Source organism: Bubalus bubalis, chromosome 24, assembly GCF_019923935.1.
Source record: "Bubalus bubalis isolate 160015118507 breed Murrah chromosome 24, NDDB_SH_1, whole genome shotgun sequence".
NCBI classification, from domain to species: Eukaryota; Metazoa; Chordata; class Mammalia; order Artiodactyla; family Bovidae; genus Bubalus; species Bubalus bubalis.
Genome location: NC_059180.1, coordinates 7,497,098 through 7,518,519, shown reverse-complemented (window position 1 = coordinate 7,518,519; position 21,422 = coordinate 7,497,098). Strand labels below are relative to the sequence as shown.

General features: G+C 54.2%; 1 protein-coding gene across 12 annotated transcripts in view; it reads right to left on the bottom strand.

Moving 5' to 3' along the window:
* CUX1 (cut like homeobox 1) overlaps positions 1-21,422 on the bottom strand; it is a 360,547-nt gene that overhangs the window by 66,793 nt on the left and 272,332 nt on the right. For 3 of the 12 annotated variants that reach the window (XM_044936115.2, XM_025275401.3, XM_025275397.3), the window contains exons 11-18: positions 20,030-20,218; positions 10,513-10,571; positions 7,425-7,473; positions 6,598-6,694; positions 4,918-5,589; positions 3,745-3,810; positions 2,338-2,439; positions 83-915 (exon numbers count right to left, since the gene is read on the bottom strand). In XM_044936115.2, the coding sequence (XP_044792050.1) occupies positions 83-915; positions 2,338-2,439; positions 3,745-3,810; positions 4,918-5,589; positions 6,598-6,694; positions 7,425-7,473; positions 10,513-10,571; positions 20,030-20,218 (2,067 nt within the window). The remainder of the gene's footprint in view (positions 1-82; positions 916-2,337; positions 2,440-3,744; positions 3,811-4,917; positions 5,590-6,597; positions 6,695-7,424; positions 7,474-10,512; positions 10,572-20,029; positions 20,219-21,422) is intronic. The other 9 variants (XM_025275404.2, XM_025275403.2, XM_025275402.3 and 6 more) reach the window with 8 other exon arrangements.

Sequence of the window (21,422 nt, the reverse complement as noted above, 5' to 3'; positions counted from 1 at the left end):
AGACAGATCCCCGCTCCCTGGTCCTCATCAGTGAAAGGAAATGGGAAGACCCAGGCCCCCGAATGGAACCCCCACCTCGTACCTTCTCCCCGAAGATCCTCTGACAGATGCCGTTCTTGGCCAGCTTCTCCTTCACCTGCCGGGTGAGCTCGATGGTGTCCACCTCCTGGTACATGTAGATCTCGTACTGCTCGGGGGTCAGTGGCGGGACTGAGGGCTTGGTAGGCTTCGACAGGGGCACAATGGGCGAGGAGGGCAGTGGGCTGTTCTGGGGCGTCTCGCTGCGGCTGGCTCCGGTCAGGCTCAGCTCTGAGCTCTGGGAGTAGGGCGACTCTGCGCTGGGCCAGTCCTTCCAGTACTCGGAGGAGGAGGGGCCCTGGAGCTGGCTGCGCTCCGCCCGCGCCTGCCCGCCGCTGCCTTTTTCTTTGCTGCTGCTGGCGTCTTCGGCCTTGGGGTCTTCGGGCGGAGCGCTGCTCTTCCTCTCGGGCTGGACGGCGCTCCACCAGTGATCCTTCCACACGGTGCCGCGGCCGAGCTCACTCTTCACGTGTCTCAAGACCCCCTGTGCGGCGGGGTCGGCCGCCCCTGGGAGGTCCGGCCCGGGAGCATCCTGGGACTCCTTCTTCAGGGCTGGCGGGTTGGGCAGGGCAGGGGCGCTGGCGTCGGGAGCCGAGGGGGGCTTCTTCAGGGAGACGGCTAAAGGGGAGTAACTGGACACTGACGACATGGGCGAGGCGGGTATCAGCTTGGGGGTCAGGAGGGCGATGTCTGTCTGGGATGGCGGCGCGGGCTTTAAGGCAGGCTCGAGGGCGGCCTGCTGGGCCTCCATCTCCCGGCGGGCCTGCTGCAGGATGGAGCGGATGGCGTCGTCTGCGCTCCCGCCACTGGATGCCGAGGAAGGCTGGGCCGGCTCTGCTGCGGAGCAAACGTGCTGGTGAGACAGCGGCGACAGCGCACCTCCCAGTGGGGACGGGCTTTCCCACCCACGTCCTTCTCAGTTAACCTGCCATGGATTGCAGGTTACTCGGGACAACCTCACTGCGCTGTGATCTGAGCATTTCCCGCCTCGTGAAATGTGAACCGTTCATGTAACCATTTAGCGATGAAGGGCTAAAGCTACTGCTCCGTGGCCCCACCGACTGAACGGAGTTACGATCAGGAGTGCGATGGGGGGTGGGGGTGGGGCAGAGGATGTAACGTGTGCAAACGCTCTGAGACACACCATCCTGGCCTCTTTCCCAGATGACTTTATTTATTTATTTGATTTATTATTATTATTATTTGATGTGGGCTATTATTGTGTGTCTTTTTTGAATTTGTTACAATATTATTTCTGCTTTATGTTTTGGTATTTTGGCCATGAGGTGTATGCGATCTTAGTTCCCCGACCAGGGATTGATCCAGTACCCCCTGCATTGGAAGGCAAAGTCCCACTTACTGGACCGCCACGGAAGTCCCCTGGATGACTTTAAACTTAACATTCTCGTGTGCTATATTCCAATTCCACTGGTTCTGTTAGCTCAGATTACCTTCTGGGTGGGTGACTCTGGGGTGGCCACCAAGGGGAAGGGGAAGCAGAGGGCCGGGGTAGGGGGGCCAGTGGGCTGGCCCTAGCTCAGGAACCCAGGAGCGTGGCCAGGGGGCTGGTGGGCACTCGGTGTCACGCTGCCTGCTGCCAGGCCTGGTGGGGCCTCATGCCATGGTCCCTGCCGGCAGGACTGGGCAGAGCAGGGGCTTCAGGGGCACAGGGCAGGTGCGTGTCTGTGCTGAACCTCAGGAGGAGAACTCGGGTGCTCAGTTTCCCCTCTAGCAGAAGCTCTGAGCTGAATCCACAGCCTGGTGTGCCTCTCAATCATTGCTCACCCGGAGAAAAGCTGAAATGTTGGTGTTCCCTCCTCTTAGACAAGGCGGCTCGCAGGGAGCTCTGAGGGCCGATTCCCAGGGCTGACTGACTACAGAGGTGGGGACACCCGTCCTTTAACACTTCCTGCTCCTTCCTGCTAATATTTGTTCTGTAAAGCAGTTGTTAAGAGTTTATTTTTCACTAGTATGTGGTCAAATGTATACCAAATAACAGATTCCTGTGTTGTATTTAAGAAAGGGAATCTGATACAGATTACTTGTTCATTTAAGTCATGGATATTCTAGGCTAGGGGTAAGGAATGATCTAGAATGGTAAGTATTAGCAAAACACATGTCACACAGACCTGCTCCCCCCCTGTACTAAAGGCTTGAAAACACACATTCTATTTCTTTTTAAACAAAGTTAATTACTGCCGAACAGAACGCTCACGATGTAAGCGTGGAAGGCAGTGGTGGAAGTCCTGGACTCCGTACCGGTTTTCTGGACTTGCAGCTCCCTCTTGGCTTGTTCCAAGATGGACTTGATGGCTTCGTCAGACCCGGTCTCGGAGGCTCGGATCCGGGTGGTGATGTTACCTGCAGGGAGAAGCCACACAGATGACATCAAACCCACACCTGGAACAAAATGTAGTGCTGCACAAAGATGGCATTCTGAAAAATAGCTGCCGGTGAGTTGAGGCCGGCGACGACAAGGAGGCAGGCTGGCCTCCTGCTTACCTGTACCTGCTGTGCGGGTGACTTCACAGCAGGTACGGCGACCCTGGGCAGGAAGGGCTTCCTGCTGACTCCACCTGGTGTCAAACAGTGTTTGGCCAGTGGGACCAGCTCTGACACTATCCAAGCTGGATATCACCCGTGGGTTGGGACCAGGGAGAGCAAATCATTTAATTCAGTGTGTGTGTGTGTGTGTGTGTATAAAAATATATATAAATGAAGGATTAAAGGGCAGGGCTTTTTTTTGTGTGTGTGTGAGTCATTTAAAAGCAACTCCAGCAGCTGCTTTGGCTTGGGATATGTTCAAGGCCCTCCCTGTACATGTCCTTGAGGCCAGAGAGGAAAAATGGGCAGAAGGGGCAAGGGGTTGAGGCTGATCCTCCCACCATCATTTGGATGTACAAAGGGAAGAGGCTTAAGTTAAAAATTTCGGGTCTCTTATCACTTGAACAAGGAGAGGACATTTCTAAAGGACAAGAATCCCGTCTTCTGGTCACATGGTGAGCAGCCACGTGTCCAGATGCACTGCAGCTACTATGGCCTGGGGGCTGGCCTCGATGCTTCCCGGAAGCTGTCCACATGTTTTAACTGGTTGATACCTTTACTAAATATGAACTGCCACATCAAACCATTTAAAAACAAGCCAACCACCGGCACAGAACCCCCTTAAAGCTGCGGCTCCGAGGAGGGCAGTGGGGGCTGGCTCGCTGGGACCCATGGGCGAGAGAGCCGGCCACAACCTGTCTGATCGGTCACACCCTCGACGGATTTCCGAGCTCGGGGAAGGGTCAAGGAAGCAGCAGTATCTCATCTGACTCAGTCACCTGATTTTTTTCAGAGCAACAAAGGGTTATTCTTTCACCTGCTTCTGAGAACACGGGGAGAGTTGTAATTTGAATGTGAAGGGGGGGGGCGTGATTTGCAGTTTGGGGCTGATTTTTAGGGGTGCCGCCCCCTCCTGGACTGGGTAGAGGGCAGGGCCACGGTGGGGGGAGGGAGGGGCCGTGTGAACTTGAACCCGTGCTTTGTTTTATACTTACTAGCTCTGTTTTTCCATCAGGTTCCAGGCCAGAATCACACTGTACAGTTTGAACCCAAATACACAGCTAAGGGCATGCTGCTTCCTAGGTTACTAACTGCAAAGAAAAACACCTGCCTGCGACATACCTTCAGACCCATTTCTTCGTTTCGGTACTTCCTGAAAGAGTCTGTTCAGGCTCTGGCCTGGATTCTCTGTTGAAAAACAAGTGTGGTAAGAACAAAACAATCAGGGGGATGGTGGTGCTGACGATATGGGCTGCGTGACATGAAATCTGAGCCGCCTGTTGCTACAAAGAGGGCTCAGGGCTTCCTGTGCCGCTTGGGAGTCACTAGAAACTTCTGAGAGGCCCTTCCCTGGCTGACCGGCTTGCAGAGGCCATGGCTCTGCTGCCAGAGGGGATTGGACAGAACTGGGGGGCGGCCTGCGGCACCAGCGCCATGGGGCTCAGATGGAGGGAGCTCTGCTGCCCAGCGAATCGCCCACCAGCCCCGGAACAAAGCTCACACTAATCATCCAAAGACAGTCGATTCCAGTTAACATTGCCGTAAAAGGCTCAATGTCCTCTGTGCAAACGGACACTATTCGAAATGTCTCCCTTCTCTGAGTCTGTATTTCTGTCTGATAAGTTCCCTTTCTCTATCTTGGCAGAAGGATCTCCTATTGTTTGTTAAAGAGGGAAGGAGTTCCTGCAATTAGGGATGGGACGGGCTTTTTATCTTTTTACGGAGGGTCGGGGTACAAAGGGTGTTTTAATGCTTTAATGTATTTTACTCAAGGCAGGTATGTTTGCTCATGATGCTGAACAGGTCACTAATGGGACTTAACACATGGGGAGTGCGCTGATCACAGGCCACCAGCCTGTGTGCAGGGAGGAGGAAGGGGGCCCATGTGGTCGGCTCACCCTCCGTGGGGACCCAGCGCTACGATAGGCCCGCCCTGGCCGCTGCTGCTGCTCTAGGGCTGGGTGGCACCCACAGGCCCCTCCCCATCCGAGGCCAGCACCCAAGGCCGAAAGGACTGCTGGACATGAAACGCATCAGGACGTCGTGCGTTAATTCCCTCCGACCCAGTATGTGGTGCTGGAACAGCGAGTCCACCTTGTGTGAGGTGCGGAATGAGTTTCAGAGGCTGGGCCCCCCGAATCTAAGGGCTCGTGCCTGTGGGCCCTGAGCTCTGGAAATGGCAGGACTGTGAGCTGTACCTGATGTGAGGCACACATGTATCATCACACATGCACACGTGCACACACGCAGCTCCGTGCCAGGCTCACAGGTGGGTGCCGACCCCGAGCCGCTCACCTCTTTGTCTGCCTTGGATGCTGCGAAGAGCCAGGATGTTCTGCTCGTCTGAGAGGAACTGCTTCATCTTGTGAAACGGCTCCTTGCCGCGCACCGTCAGTTTGTTCCACGGCTTGGGCCGGGCCAGGATCTCGCTCACGGACCCCTGAGACAGTCCTAAGACGTAGTGTCCGAAAATGCGCTGTCCGATATTGTGCTTGATCAGCTGCTCTTTCACCTGCCGGGCGATTTCTGCAGTGTCTATCTCCTCGCCCTCGGAGACGCTCCCAGCACTTTCTGACTGGCTGGGAGATGGGGCCATGCCATTTACATCTGGGCTTTGTTGTAATGGACTTTGGGAAGATATGGAGTTTGTGCTGTATGGACCTGTTGAAAAAATCATGCTTGTGCTTCCTGCTTCCTGCATGGCCTTGGAGTAGAAGGACTGCATTAGCTGTCGTTGGAGGAGAGAGTTTAGTGCAAATTTTCCCGTAGAAGCCAGGGGCAGGCTGGGGCTTGCCAGGGATGAGCTGAAAAAGTCTTGCGTTAACCCCGCTGGTGAGAACTGGTGTGTACCATTAGTATTGGAAGCCTGCTCCCCCGTGTTGCGGGGCAACTGAGAAGGAGGGGAGGCCGGCAAAGGTCCAGGACGCCGACTCTCAGGCTGGTCTTTCCCTTTTCTCCTGGCTGACCCTACAAGGAAGGGCAAACATAATGCATTATGGGGGATTCCAAAGGGAAAAAAAACCAAGACCAAGATGCAAAGTTTGCCCCACAAAAGGGAAAAAAAAAAAGTGCATTTTTTTTTTTAAAACAAGGGCCAATGAGGTGTGTTGGTTTGTTTTTCGATTGAATTTGTAAATTAGCCAAACGAGGCCCCCCGAAACAAGCAACATGCATTTCATGTTTGCACCTTTCTTGTACGTTGCAGCCTGGAGAGTTCCCCCTTGACAGAGATTCAAACTCCTAACGTGACAAGGAGCCGGTACCACACACAGTAACGAGTCGGCAGGTCGCGGGCCTCTCAGCGGGCCGCCAGCATTCGAGCTATAACCAGAAAGGGCCCCACCTGAGGAGCAGCAAACACTGACATTTTGGGACCAACGGATTCTCACACCACTTGCTCTGAGGCGAATGTACCGCACCGAGTCCGCTCGATCGAAGGCACGCACATTTTTAAGAATGTAATATCATCGGAGCCCGAGACACTCTTAAACGCTTTACCAGCTGCCAAAACCTGAAGCCGTCAGTGACGCCACCACTTTGGGATGAGCAAAGAAAGGCTAAGGATGGGGGAGGCGTTCCCAAGGACAACCTGACAAAGGAAGAAAAGCTCCACTGAGCCGGGAAGGGCAGGGCCCAGCCCTGGAAGTAGCCCAGGAAACACCACAGGAGAGGCCGCACAACTCGGAAGAGACCAGAAAAGCCACGGAACGCGCGCGCGCCGGCGGGGGCGCCCCCAGCAGCACGGCCCTGCCTGCCCTCCGCAGACGCCCTGCGGCTGCGCCTGGATGGTCTCTGCCAGGTGGGGGCGGAGGGGGGCGGTGAGGACGAGGAGGAAGACGGACACTCGTTAGTCAAGGCTCTCATCGCCCATCGCCCAGTGACGCCCGCCATGCATCAGCCCAGACTCACGGTTCGCCTTCCTCTTCCTCGACCCCCGAGTGGGGGCCGAGCGGCCGCGAGAACTTATCAACCTACCGCTCAGGTCGCTGTTGGAGATGCGCAGCGCGGCGTTCTCGGACTGCAGCGAGCGGTTCTTCTCCAGCAGCAGCACCTCCAGGGGCCTGGATGCGTCCTAGACAGGGCAGAGCTGTGCTCACCGCGGGGCCAGCTGCCACCTGGCTCCGTAGGCTGCCAGACCCCATGGCCCCTGCTCTGATCTGACCCGCCTCCAGCCTCCCAAGGATGCTCCATGCATGTGGAGGACACGCAAGTTCCTTTCTGAAATAACTCATTTCGGTTGAAGGAAGTTTTCTCTTTCTAGGCTCACACAACTTGCTGACAGCTATTTATTCTCTCTTCTGTCCCCAGATCTGAGCATCTAGACCTCCGCTTCCTTTAGTAATGGGACAGGTTGACACCTGTCAGAGAGACCTGCAAAGGCGACCTGTTTTTGGTGCCAGCTGCCGAGAGTTGGCTACCTTCTGGGCCTCAGGAATGGGATGTCAGGTGATGACTTAAGATTGTAATTGGCTGCTGGGTTACCGTGTGCCACTGCCATCTTGCTTCTCATCCATGTGGGGCAGTAGATAATAAAAATTCCTAAGTCAGTCCATTTGGGGCTGATCTGTAACACAGTCTGAGAGTGTTTGTACCCACTTTCTCAGTACCTGCCTGTGTTAAATTGCAAGTTCAGGTGAACTCAGTTAACCAGTTTGAAAAACACTGATTTTTCTCTGTTTGCCCCTTTTAACTTAAAGATAATTTGGTTTAACTTGGTGAAATGTTCCCGAGGAGAAACAACCTCGATGGTGAAACAGTGACATGATGCTCGCACAAGCAAAAAGCAAAGGGAGACCGTGTACCTGCGTCCCAGCTCCCTCGGCCGGCGCAAACTCCATGGACTTCAGGATGCTGTGGAGACCAAGACAGAGCCGTTACCCCTGCTCGGACCTGCGGCGGGCGGGGCGGGGTGGGGGCAGTCTTGCTAATGCTCCCTGTGCTCCAGGAACTGAGGAACTGACAACTTTAACAACTTCGCTGGCAGCCTTATCATCCGATAGCGGCTCTGGAATAACTATTCAACTAGCAGTTGGCCAGCGAAAGTTTCTTGCCCAGCATGTAAATCACTCCATATGGAATCACACCAGGTCTGTTCGGAGTATAATTTTAAAGTTAAGTTGAACACAGACATAACACGGCTGTAAGTGGAATGTATTTGTAAAGCTGAGAGGGGCTGAAAAAGCTCTAACAAGGAAGTCAGGAAGATAAACCTGTGCCCCAGCATTTGGCCAAGAGTGAGGTCCCAGGACCAGAAGGCTCACAGGCGGCAGGGGACTGTCCTGGTGCTCAGGTACGGGAAGGAGCCACCACAAAGGTGTGGGCGACTGGGCTCATTTCTCCTTTGTCCTCCTTATCACAGAAGCCACTGTGGTCATGGCCTGTTTCAACAAGTCTGAGAGCTGAATGAGCTGGGGTGCCCAGGACTGCTATTTGCAGAGTGAGGCACACGTGAACAGTCTTTCTCTGGGTCCACGTGGCCCCAAGGAGCCAGGGTGCTCCCCTCACGCTCAAGAAAGAGGGCAGCTTCCATCCCAGGCACTGGGCCACCTGCGCTCTCCCAGCCCTGACTCTAGCCTCGGCCCTTCTTTAAGCTCTGCGGCAGTGCCATCCGGGGAGCACCATGTGGAAAAGTGCCCAGGGCCCCAGGGACCCCCCTCTGCTATGGCCCCCAAGAGGTTCAGTAAGGAGCCGACCGCCCTCAGTTTCCTTGTGGTTGTGTCTTCATAGTGGCTCCTGTCATGTAAACTAACAAAACAGGAACAAGGAGGAGCTCATAATTTTGTTTTACGATGAGCTACCGAGAATAATAAGAACCCTGGGCCGTGTTGCATCAGCTGCGAGGAGAGAGGCGAGCAGTCTGGACAAGCTTGTCTTTTCTTAGTGGCTGTCACGTTGTTTGCAACTATATTCTTGTCTGTGAGCTTCTTTAGGATCATGTAAGAAAAGACTAAGTGCGTCTGAGTTTGTACTAAAAACTGTGTCTCTTCATTTATTCAACAAATTTACCGACAGCCTCTTATGTGCCTGGCCTGTGCAGAGTCAGAGCCACTCCTCGGCCTCAGGAGCCCTGCAGGTGCTTCTAGCAGCACGAGCAGGAGAAAACCCGAGCAGGAGACGCGTCTGTCTCGAGTTGTCAGGGTTTGAGAAGGGCTGTAAAGGAGCAAGGTGCTTTCTAGACTCTGGGGTGGGGGGTGGTGGTGGGGGAATCTCGGGGAGATGGGGGAGAGATAGGACAGAAAGGGACCCCAGTGAATGTCCAGAGGGTGCTTGCATCACCAGGACGTGGGAAGCCAGGGATGCGTTTTAACAGAAAAGCCACCTGAATGGGGCTCTCAGAGACGCCTGCGTTGTTGAGGGGGGCGCTGCATGTGCAGAGGTAACACAAGGGCCGGCAGGAGTGTGGGGGGGGCTCTGTTCTTGGAGGGGCTGAGAACCAGCGAGCGGCTGGGCAGGTGGAGCCGGGAGAGAGCAGAAGGGAGGGGCCTAGAAGCCTTGGCTCCTGGAAACGGAGGTGAGCTCAGAGGAGAAGGCGTGTGGGATGGGCCTCAGACTGGGAAGGGTGGGGGCCTAGAGAAGGTCTCCATGTCAGCTTTTCCGATTCCACACTGGGAGAGGGTGCACGTGAGGAGAGGGCACACATGATTTCTTTTGAGGAGGGACAGGGATAGGGAGGTGGGCACAGAAGTGAAAAATATCCTCCCTAAGCTGGAAATGGGGTTGGGGAGGGGACAGAGCTTGAGGAGCTGGACGTGCAGAGAGCCGAGGGGCTGTTCAAGGAAATGCGCAAAGGCTGTCTGCGACATGGGGGTGAGGATGTTTGGGGAGAGAAGTGAGGGGAGCCCCGCCCCGCTGGGGTCACCCCGCCAGGGAGGCTACTGACATGGGGTCGAGAAGGTCAAAGACGCCTTCCAGTGGGCTTTTTTTTTTCCCCCAGCGAACTCAAGGGAACAAAATTAAGAATCCAAAGAACAGCATGGTGAGTAGGTGTTGGCTCATTTTAAAAGGAGAAATTAAAACTATCAGCAAGAGAGAAAAGAGCTGATGGATGAGTTGGAAGGCGAAGGAAGGAAGGGACCAGCGTTGCGGGGTCAGTCTGGAGTGGTGGGGGCAGTGGGGAGAAGCCAAGACCAGAGGGAGTCACCTCGAGGCAAAGGCAGGAGTTGCCTCCATCAGGCAGGGCACCAGGGGGTCTGCTGGCAGGGGGTGTCAGGGCACAGCTGGGGGCAGAAGGGTGCCCGAGGGCGTGGCAAGGCCCCCAGGGAAGCAGAGCTGGCCAACGGCAGGGGAGAGGACCCGGGCCTGCAGGCACTTTTCTGCGGTGTTTGGTAACCTGGCCATGGCGGTGGGGGCGGGAGAGGCCAGGTGAGACTCTGAGGTGAGGGCTCCAGGTGGGCCCAGGGCAGCTTGGGGAGCGGAGTCTGAGATGGCAGGAGGCTCAGGCTGGGCGGTCGGGCCTGGAGAGGGAACTTCTAGGCATGAGAGCGTGGGCGTCAGGACTGAAGGAGGACACGCTTTCAGCCGCTGCGTCTCGGGTGGAGGTGTGGCCGGGGAGGTGTGCGCCCTCGGCTGGAAAAGGCTACCTTGCTCTGTTCTCCTTCTGTTTTGGGAACTTGCAGCTAAAAATAAGCTCGTATTTTATATTTCCCATAAAGGCATATTGATTCCGTGCATGCTGACAGTTTCTATGCACAGAGCCTTATAAAGAGCCTGAGAATTCAGGCACAGGTCTGAGTACAGACACCTGTGATGTTGGGCACACCAGGACTCGGCCCAGTGCTGGGGGTCAGTCAAGGACCTGGGGCTGTCCCCTCGCTGGCACAGGCCTTCCTTAGCAAATGTCCCCAGTGAGCACTGGCTTGTGCAGGGCCGAGCTGGCACCCCCACACTTACTTTAGCTCTTTCTTCACCTCTTCATAGTCAGCCTGTCCCTTGAGTTTTTCTTCCAGTTGCTGAAAACAGAGAGGGATTTTATTAGTGGTAGTGTCTGAAACAGGCTGATGGGCTTAGCCATGGACTGAATGTGGTGTCCCTCCCACCAAATTCAAAAGCTGAGATGCTAACCTCCAGTGTGATGATGGTGTTAGGGAGGTGGGACCTTGGGGAGGTGATGAGGTCGTGGAGGGGGGTGGTGGAATCAGGGCCTTAAAAGAGACCCCAGAGAGCGTCCTCGCTGTTTCCGCCATGTGAGGTCACAGTGGGAAGATGCTGTCTGTGAACAGGGAAGGGAGCTCCCCAGACACTAAACATGCGACTGCCTTGACCTTGGACTTCCAGCCTCAGAACTGTGAGAAGTAAGTGTCTGCTGTTCACACCACCTGGTCTATGGTACCCGGTCACAACAGGCCCAAGGCTAAGGCCCTTTGCTGACTGCGTCACCTGTGAAGCGTCTAGCATCCTGAGGGAGCCTAGACATGCACAGTGGAAGGTGACAACTGTGAGGTTGAGTGGGTGCACACACACACACACACACGCACACGCACACACACGCGCACACACACACGCACGCACGCACACACGCACACGCACGCATGCACGCACACGCACGCACGTGCGCACACACACACACGGCAACCATGAGGTTGTAACAAAACTCAATGAAAATAGATGGAAAAAGTTAAAAAAAGTGCAAAACAGAACACGGAAAAAGCTGCTTTGTATGAAATCCCACAACATAGCAAACTGGGTGAAGAAATGCTGTCCTGGCATTTTAAAAGCAGCGTGTGGCTTTTCACAAACTACGCGAGGCCAGCTGATGAGGACGGTTAGTTGTCAACACCTCTGGTGGGACCCCGCTGATAAGAGTCACAGCTCCTTTGTCACTGGGGTCGGTATCAGGTATCAGGGGAAATGTATTTGCATTTCTGGATGGCTTCCCCCAGACTCCAGGGTTTTAGGTGGAGAGACGGTCCACTGGGTAGGAGGTCAGGGGCTCTTTGGCAAGGCCCAGGGGTGTGACCGTAAGTTTCGTGGGTATGAGGATGCTCTGATGTGCTCCACTCAACTCTGTGAGCCCACGTGGTTGATTTCATCCAGAGCCCTGCAGGCCCTTCTCGCCAGGAAGAGCCTTTGGCATACAGTGGTGAGCAGAGGGCGCTTCCTTCTATGAAGCTGCGTTTGGCCTAGTTTGTTCTTTACCCGCAACCTCATCCCCCTCTCTCCCAGCCAAAGAAGAGTTTTGTGGCAAATAGGACAGCTTGACATGAAACACAAAGACTCAGCCAGCAGAGGGTCCTGGCCATTTAGCGTCTTTCCAAGCCCGGGGTGAACAACTTCCATCCTTGAATCAACAGCCCCTTCCCACCTGTAGGGCTTCCGGTTACCTTTCAGGCTCTGCTTGATCAGCCACGTCTATGATCACAGTTTAAAGCCGACTCAGAACATTCTAGAATTTGGGGAGAAGATTCCCACGTGGCCCACCAGCCTTTCGATGCTCACCTGAATCCCACGTGCCCCCATTTAGCCCATCTTTTCCTGCGGTCTTTGAAGGCGGTTTCTTGTGTTTGTATTTTCCATTGTGGAGAATTGCTTTGCCCTCATTCCTTTTTCAGACCTCTGGCCAACTTTCTCTATTATGATGGTTTCTCCTCACAATCAAACAGGAGGTAGCAGGCACTCGTTTTCCAACAAAAGATGCTCAGAAGCTGCTCACGAAGGAGCGATTCTTTCATTCTCCTCCCTGTGGTCGAACAGCGGGGAAACCCTTCCTATTACAAGATTACCCAGTGCTGCCGGGACGCAAAGCACCTTCAGAGGATGAGACTCACTGCTGCTGGATGCAGGGCACATGTAAAACGTGGTCGAGTTCACAGAATAGGAGACGGATAGGAAGAAGGGTGGACATGGAGCTTTCGGACCTGGCATGGCCGGGGACCCGGAGTCAGTTCTGTCATTCACAAGCTGAGCCCTGTGGGCATGTTGATCATCGGCTCATCCATGAGATGGGAGCAGCAATGACCTCTGAGGGTTGAGCAAAGGGGCAGGAGACAAGGAGCCAGTGTAGATGCTGGCACTGTGGGGCCTTCGCTGCGGGACCACTGTCGCTGCCAGATCTCGGTGGGGGGTCCGAGGCCATGTCTCCAGGCTCTCTGCAGACCTGGGACCGGCCCAGATCAGAAAGTTTTAGGACTGGAATCAGTTTGGTTGAATATGAGTTTTCTCAGAGAACTAAGCAGTTTCCACTGAAATTTCTATTGTTTATCTGGAGGCAGAGTAGTCAGGAAGCACCCAGGACAGGGCTTGCAAACCTTGGTTGAGCAGATACCTGGATGGGGGCCTGGTGGGGCTGGTGCTGCCTCAGGACCTTTCCTGATGGAGACAAGCAGGGCGGGAGGCACACGGTGGGGGCCCAACTCGGGGAGAAAAGCCTGAGCGCCCTCAGCTCCGTTCTTTGACCCCAGACTCTTTGCTGGGCGCCGGGAAAGTCTGGTTGTGGAGGATGCTGCCTGGATGGAAGCAGGCGCTCCAGGCTGTCCCTCCACTGGAGAGTCTTCCCCTGGACTTCGCTATGCTCATTGCACTGTGGGCCAGATCCCAGGCCTGGCTCCACACCCCACATACCATCTTATTTAATTATCTCAATATGTTTGCAGAGCATCTGTCTGTTTGTCCAGAGAAAGGAAAAGAAAAACCCCCAAAACACATGGGTTCTGCACTGCAGGCCTTGGTGGGATGCCTGAAGCAAATGCAGAGGCAGTGAGGCGCTGGTGGGCTGGGGCCCGATAGGCCCGAGCCAGGTCCTTGCTCTGCCACTGAGCAGGGGTGACCCTGGACAAGATGCTTAACTTCTCTAAGCCTCGGCTTCTTCATCTATAAGATGGGGGTAATGGCACACATGGCACAGGGCTTCATGAGGACTAAATGGGACAGTTGTCACTTGGCATCTAGAGTGGGCTGGTTCTGGGACCTCCGAGGTACCAAGTCCGCAGACGCTCTAGTCCCTTACACAGAACAGTGTGGGGCACTCGGCCCTGCAAACTCCTGGATGTGGAACCTGCAAATAGAGTGCCACCATAATACTGAGCGCCTAGCATGGTGCTTGGCACATGGTACCACCCTCGATAATGGTGATGAGTTATTATGGCAGTTATTGCTACTTTATCCCTGGGGTGATCCTGAATATGGGCTTCCCTGATAGCCTGCAACACAAGAGACCCTGGATCGATTCCTGGGTTGGGAAGCTCCCTTAGAGAAGGGATAGGTTACCCATTCCAGTATTCTTGGGCTTTCCTGGTGGCTCAGATGGTAAAGAACCTGCCTGCAATGCAGGAGACCTGGGTTAGATCCCAGGGTTGGGAAGATCCCCTGGAGGAAGGCATGGCAATCCACTCTGGTATTCTTGCCTGGAGAATCCTATGGACAGAGGAGCCTGGCAGGCTGCAGTCCATGGGGTCTCACAGAGTCAGATATGACTGAGTGACTAAGAACAGCACAGCACATCCTGAATATGACTAGACGGTTTCTTAAGACACTCTGTGGGTCCCGTGCCAGGGGCTCTCCACATCCTCAGGATGTGAGGTTCTCCACATCCCTGTCTGCCACCTTCCAGCGCCCCTGCTGCTCTGGGCAGATCCATGGAGGAGGAGAGATGCCCGAGCAGCTCTGGCTGTTCAACGCCAATGGCAAGAACGGCAGCCCTACATCTCGTGCTGTGAATGCAGAATCTGGGAAGCAGGTTGCCTTCCTGAGAAGTTGCTCGTGGGACGGAACAGGGAGGAAAGGTCTGACCTTATACAGAGCGGGGAGGAAAGGTCTAGTGCGGAGCTGGGCTTCTAGCTCAGACCTAAATGGCTGAGCAGGAGCCTGGGTGATGGGCTTAGCCTGTCAGACCTCACACTTCTCTGGGGAAGGGGGCGGGTGAGAACATGGGTTTGCAAAGGACAGAGGTGAGGAAATGTCAGATGCACAAGTGTGAGCTGCAAGGGACCCTCCCACACACGTCTTCTAATACAGGTCGTGTACGTTTAATACTATAGGGTTTCCCAGGCGGTGCTAGTGGTAAAGAACCACTGGCCAATGCAGGAGACTTAAGAGACATGGGTTTGACCCCTAAGTCAGGAAGATCCCCAGGAGAAGGGAATGGAAACCCACTCCAGTATTCTTGCTTGGAGAACCCCATGGACAGAGGAGCCTAGCGGGCTGCAGTCCATAGGGTCACAAAGAGTTGGACATAACTGGAGCGACTTAGCATGTTTAATTCTACAGAGCTTAGGAGCTCTGGAGCTTTGGAGCTTAATGGCTCCAGAACTTAGGAGGAGCTCATCAGCTGTTCCTTGAATTGCTAGAAGCATTATCTATATGAAGTTCTCAAAACCCTGGCTAAGACTCAAATAATGAGGTAATTTAATTTCAAATGCAAAGTATTTTGGTGTGCAGCAAATTAGGCACTGAATTTATAAAAGACATCTATCTTAGTCAAGTTATAACATGGGGCCTAGGGCTGCCGACTTAAGGGTCTCTGGCACAGAGACTAAAGCAAAGACCCTTGAGAGGCCTGGTCCTCTGGGATACACAGCGAGGGGTCGAGGAGGCAACACCTCTTTGCCACGCAGCAGACAGGGCCAGAGAGGCGACTGCATTGCAGTGTACCAGCGGCTCCGTCTCTTCCCTCTGGGGTGATGGGAGCCAGGCTTCTGGCAGTGCTGTCTGAGGACCCACAGGTCAGGTTAGGGGCGTTGGTGTGTGACCCCTCACCCTGACGTGGACCCCTGGGCAGAACCTAGTGGGTATGATTGGGCTCCCTGGCCCAGGGCAGAGGTCTGAGGTCGACTCTGCTTCTGTGGGGGCTGGAACTAGGCAGCGTGCCCCTCTTTTTCGCCTGAACAGTGACCCCACCCCCCCACGCCAGGTCTCCATTGCTCCTTGGTGAGAGGTGGCAGTTAAGTAAATTTAGGGTTGGCTGATGCTGGGGAGGTGCTGGGGAGGACTAAACCAACAGTTGTCCCTTGGTATAACTTCATCTTTCATCCCTGGGCAAGAAGCCCAGAGATGCCTGGTTGGGCGCTGCGCATGCTCTGCAAGGATGCTGGGGACGTGAGACCAAAAGGGGACAGACCCCTCCAGGCTGCGGGGGGGGGGGGGAGGGGAGAGTGACCGTGACATTAGAGGCTTGCTGCCGGCTGGAGAAGCATGCTCTGGACAGAAAAGGGGGAGCCCCTGCGTGGTAACCCCATCACAAGTCACCTCCAGCTTCCTCGAGCTGTGATCCTGGTGACTCAGCACAGAGGGGACGGGAGCCGACTCCTTATGGGTCCTGGCTGGATATTTCAGCCAGCTGGACATTGCAATGTCGGCTAAGTGGGCCACAAGCTGGGGACCGTCTGCAGGTGAATATCAAGAGTCACTCATCCAGTGACCGAGGGCACCTGTGTCTAAGAGGATTCATCGTAGAGTCCCGCAATTAGCTCTGAAAGCATTTCTAGTAATGCCCACCAGTCTACAGAGATTTACTTATGACCTCAATCCAGAGTCAGGCTTCGAGGCCTCTAGCACCAAGTCCCCCAGTTCCTCCCTCTGGGGCATCACAATGGCTGTGGCCCTGGCCTGGGGCCACCTTCGCCTCTCCTCCCTGTGGAAGGCTCACTGCTTCCTCTCCTTCAATCTGTGCTCACAGTGCCTTCAAGATGCAGCCAGGACGAGGCTCAGGGAGGCTCGGCCCCTGGGCTCTCTGATGCTAGGGTGTCTGATGTTAGGAATCGCTCGTACTATCCAGGGTGAGCGGGGGCTGTGGAGGGACATGTACCGGTCTCTCCTCTACAGCCACGGGCTGGATGGATCATTATCACACCCAACCAGCCTGGTGAACATCGGTGGGACCTGGATGTTGGAGCTTCACACACTGGGCCAGTGATAAGACGCTGGTTAAAATGCGGTCAAGGGCAGCTCTGGTGCAGAGGAAACATGGCCGGAGAGGGAACTTATGTAACTAAAGAGGGAGTGTCCACAGTTAAAGTTGCTGAACGAGTGCAGAGAAGTGGCTGTTGGTCTTTTTTCGTCCTCATCCCGAAGGAGACAGTGGCTCAAAAGGACCCAACAGAACCTTGGGAGGTGGTGTGAGCGGTGTGGTTGGGGAGGCTTGTGTGGTTTGGAAAAAGGTCCTCATGTGATTCTAACACATGGGTCTATGCATCCAGTGAGAACTGCTGATCTTTAAAGCATCTGTAGAAAATATTATTTCTCCCTAGGGGAGACTGGCCTTAGTGAGTCTTTCTTACAGACACCTGTTTTAAATCGGAGCTACCGGTAGCTGTGTTTCCTGGGCTACTAAAGGGTTCCAACAGAAGACCCCAGAGCGGTGTTACCAGAGACAGCAGCCTCATGATGGCAGTCAGGTTATTTCATTGATTACGAGTACAGAATGATCCCTGACAAGTGGGATGGAGCTGAAGCACTTGTCAGATCAGACAGGAAGAAACGTCTCCCGCTTCTGAGTCTGTTTCGATGTCTGAAGGTTAGAGGAGGCACCACTGCACCTGGACGGTGCTGGTGACCTTGGCTTGAAAAAGTAGAATGTGAGGAGAGAGACTGGTAGACATCCAACCGGCAATTTATCCTCATGACTGTCAATCAGTTATGGAGGAGAAGGGAAGAAAGTATTCAGTCGCAAAGAGAGGGGGCGTGTCAGGGTGCTTGAGAAAGCAAACCGCTTAGTCCCCAAACATGTTTCATTACAGAGCACATGCATCCTAGGGTGTCCTGGTGGAGAAGACCCCAGTAAGCTCAATACATACTAATCTCAAGGCTTGCCCACTGCACTTCTGCCCTTGTGAGACTGTCATCAAGCACATCACCATTTATCTCAGAGGTTGTGGTCAGTGTCCATGGTGAAACCCACCCACCACACCGAGAGGCTGAGAGACAGCGGCGGGCTGTGGTGCCCTCAGCCGGCGATCCCAACCCGAGCCCCCAAAGCAGGTCTACATGGTCCAAGAAGGAAAGGATGGAGGAGGATGGTGCTGGTAGTGGCAGGAGGGGAGGAGGAAACGGGAAGTCAGGGGAGGCTCCTGGCTGCTTCCAGTGGCCACCACAGCTGGCCCCAGACCCCTGTCGCTAAAGCATCAGGTCGGTTTGACAGGTCTCATTCATAAAATAGTTTCCTAATAATTGTTTTGCTGCTTAGTTTAGATTGGAGACTATAAATTGCACACGTTAGGAATGAAAAAAAAGCCCAGGGAAGTATCTCATTCAATTAACCTTATTCCTCTGGGTGAGCAAGGCAGACGCGCTCCTTTGGGGAAGGCAGGCGCCTTCCACGAGTGGGTCTGATATCAGGGAGAGCTTTGCTCCTGGCGACCAGGGGTTAAGATAATTAAAATCAGAGAAGTCTTGTTACTAGAGGATATGTTTTGATTATTAGATCAGATGAAGATAGGGGAGTAATAATTTTGGAAGAAGTATTGCCGAATTGTTTCATTAACTGCACAGTATTAAAGAATTCCCCCAAGATACGGGTAAAGAACATTAATTTGTGAAACTGCGTTTCATTTTTGGTGAAGGCAAACATTAAAACCTTAACTGATTTGGAAGAAATTGCTCTGTAATAAAACGGTAGGGTCTACAGCCTCCCTCTCATGTAGTCAAACGCATCACGGACTTGAGTCGCACCCTTTAGCTGTTAACAAAGGAGGGGAAGGAGAATTATCTGATAGCTGTGCCTCTGCTGGGGTCAGAAATGGCTGTTAACATGAGAGAATGACATTGGATCTGGAAATAAAAAGTGGGCACTGGTACTCGCTGTGCAAGCTGATGAGAGAACACGCAACACCAGCGAGTTGAACACTGTGGTTGAGGCTCCCTGGCCTCAACCATCTCCCCGTCCTGGCAAGACCGTGTCCTTGGAGGGGTCTGGGCACCAGGAAGTTTCTCAGGCGGTGGATGAGAAACCCAAAGAGGCAGAGAAGGGTCTAGTGAGGGTGAACCGTGGCTGCCCTGGTGCCAGCGAGGTCAGGCCAGCGAGCTGCCAGGAGGACAGACTTGCTGGAGACTAAGTGCTGCCTCAGAAACATGGTCATGAGTTGAGAAGGAAAACAAAAAAACAAAAAACTCAACTTAGAAAATATCAAAATGGGGCCTAACCACATTCTAGAATTACTTTACATAAAAGAAAGTTTTCCTAAAATTTTTTTACAATTAACTATGATCCACTTGCTTTCACGCACAGGGACTATAATTGGCCATCGGTCGCTTACCCATTCATGCCCGTTACGAATGGGTGCTGAGTGGAGATGGGGGGCCTAGCAGGCGGACGGTGGGGTGGACGGCAGAGCTTGTGCCTGTGCCCTAACCAGTCCTGTCTCTTCATCGTCAAGTAAGATCCCACTGAGGAGTCCTTGCTGGCTCTGATGTGTAAGTCTAGGGTGCCAGGACCACCTCCAAATTATGCTAACTTCAACAGATTGGACATACCTTAAATAAGTATAATTAAAAAAATACAATGTAGAAGGTTCTGGGTTCTGATTTTGGGACACATGTATGAGATGCCCCAAGAGGATGTAGTTTTTGGCTAGACGGCTGAGGACTGCGGGTGGGAGATCAAGGGCAGATCGTGGGGGCTCTGGGCCCTGGCTTCTGGCACAGGCCAGCGGGTCAGAAAACAGCCCTGCAGGTCGGGAGCAGGGCCCCCAGGGCTTGGTGCTGACTTCCCGGCAGCGAACCCTTGGCGTTCACTTCGTTTGGGCACAGGGAGGGCTGGGTCCCAGCGGGCTGGGTCCTCCTGCGGCAGCCTCCTCTAGGAGCCAGGGGAGGCCGGCAGAGCTGGACTACTATGTCAGCTGCACCCTGATGGCATTCTGGCCCAGGCCAGTGAGCTCACAGCCTCAGGTCCAGCACCAACAGCCTCTGAGTTCTTGGACAAGGAGGCGCTGTGGGTGGGCGGGCCCCCAGGATGGGGGTTTCTACCATGGGCTGCATGAGAGGATGGCCGACTGGCAGGGAAGTGCCACCTGGGTCAAAGCCCGTCTTGCCTCGCTGCCTTGGGCTTTAGGACTCTGCTTCCGGCCACCTCACAGGGGTCAAGGCTGCCTTCCCGGCTGTCAGTCAGGACACGGAGCCTCCAAACAAGAGCCTAATGGAGCTTCTGAAAGGAGGTGAGTCCAGGGGAACCTCATGCCTCCTTCTACTGTCCTCATTGGAGGGAGAGACTCAGGCTGATGGCTGGAGCTTGACTGAGATAAAGGAGAAGGAATTTTAACCATCATCGTTACAGACAATAACGAGATGGCTTTGAGGTGAGGCACCCTGCCATGGTCATTACATAGCGTTGTGAAGTGTCCATTGAAGAGCTCAGGGTGCTGGTGGGGAGCCAGATGCCCTGTGTCCTCCGGGACCGCGTAGGGAGGGAGGTGGTGTGTGTACGTGTGCGTGCCGCCCTCCTTGGCCCCCCGGCTCCTTCCCAGCCCTCTGGCGCCCTTACCTTGAGGGTGCTGTTCTTGGCGCTCAGCTGCTGCTCGAGCTGGGAGATCTGGCTGGCTGAGTTCTCGCGCAGCTTGCTGAGGTTGGCCTGGAGTCTCTGCACGTCCTCCACCAGCTGGGCGATCTCCCGCTCCTTGGCGGCCAACTCAGCTTCCAGGCTGGAGCGGGTCAGCACCTCTATGGCCTGCTCCTGCAGAGGACAAAGAAGATGACAAAACCGCTCCGGCTTTGGACGGGCGCGTGGGGTTGGTCAGCGGTGCCGGTGGCCGGCTGACGTGAAAAGCAGGTGGCGGGCAGGATGTGGATGGTGATGTGGATGAGACAGCAGCACCTTGTGCCTCTGCTTGGACCCACCCTGCCCATCGCCCTGCCCCCGCCACCTTCCCACCTGCCTGGGAGCTGCTGCCTGGATTTGTCTGTTCAACAACCATTTACTGAATACCCACCGTGTACCAGGCACACGGCAGAGGACAGAAGGACAGAAGTCCTGTCCCCATGGGGCAGGGCAGGGTGGGCCTGAAGGCGAAAGTCGATCAGCTGTGTCCGACTCTTTGCGACCCCATGGGCTATACAGTCCATGGAATTCTCCAGGCCAGAATACTGGAGTGGGTAGCCTTTCCCTTCTCCAGCGGATCTTCCCGACCCAGTAATCGAACCGGGGTCTCCTGTACTGCAGGCAGATTCTTTACCAATTGAGCTATCAACACGCCTTAAATATGCTTATTAGCAGCATGGAGTGTGTCGGATGGTGATAAGTGCCATGAAAAAACTGAAGCAGGGACGGGGCATTTGGGGTTAATACGTCAGGAGGAACCTCATTGAGATGGTGACTTTTGAGCAAAGACCTGAAGGAGGTGATGGAAACGGCCCTGCTGATGATGGCTGGGGATGCCAGAGGGGAAGGTCCCGAGGACAGCTTCTGGAATGTTCCACAGCATTCGGATTTTTCTACCACAAGATGAGATTCAATATCCTTTTGGTTCATTACTATATTATCTAGAAGCTGAGATATCATTTGACAAGTTGATTCTCAGAGTTGGCATTTAAAAAAAAAGCTAAAAGATGTGGAAGATGGATTATTTGGGGTTCTTTTGCTTATGAATTCTTTTGATAATTGCTGTTTTAAAAACCTTACTCCCCACTCCTCAAATTTGCTCATTTTAGAAAATATGCAAAACAGGGAAAAGATCTTTTCTAAAAGTAAAATCCATAACTCCATTTCTCAAGTAGGAGAGCAGTACTTTTGTCAAGTTCTAAAAGTAACTGTAGCTCCTGAATAATTCTGGGAGCTTGTCTGCGGGGCGGAGCACTTCTGGGCATGACTGATGGGGCGGGATGGGGAGGGCAGGATGGGACGGGATGGGGCGGGCAGGATGGCTTGGTCCCCGTGACAG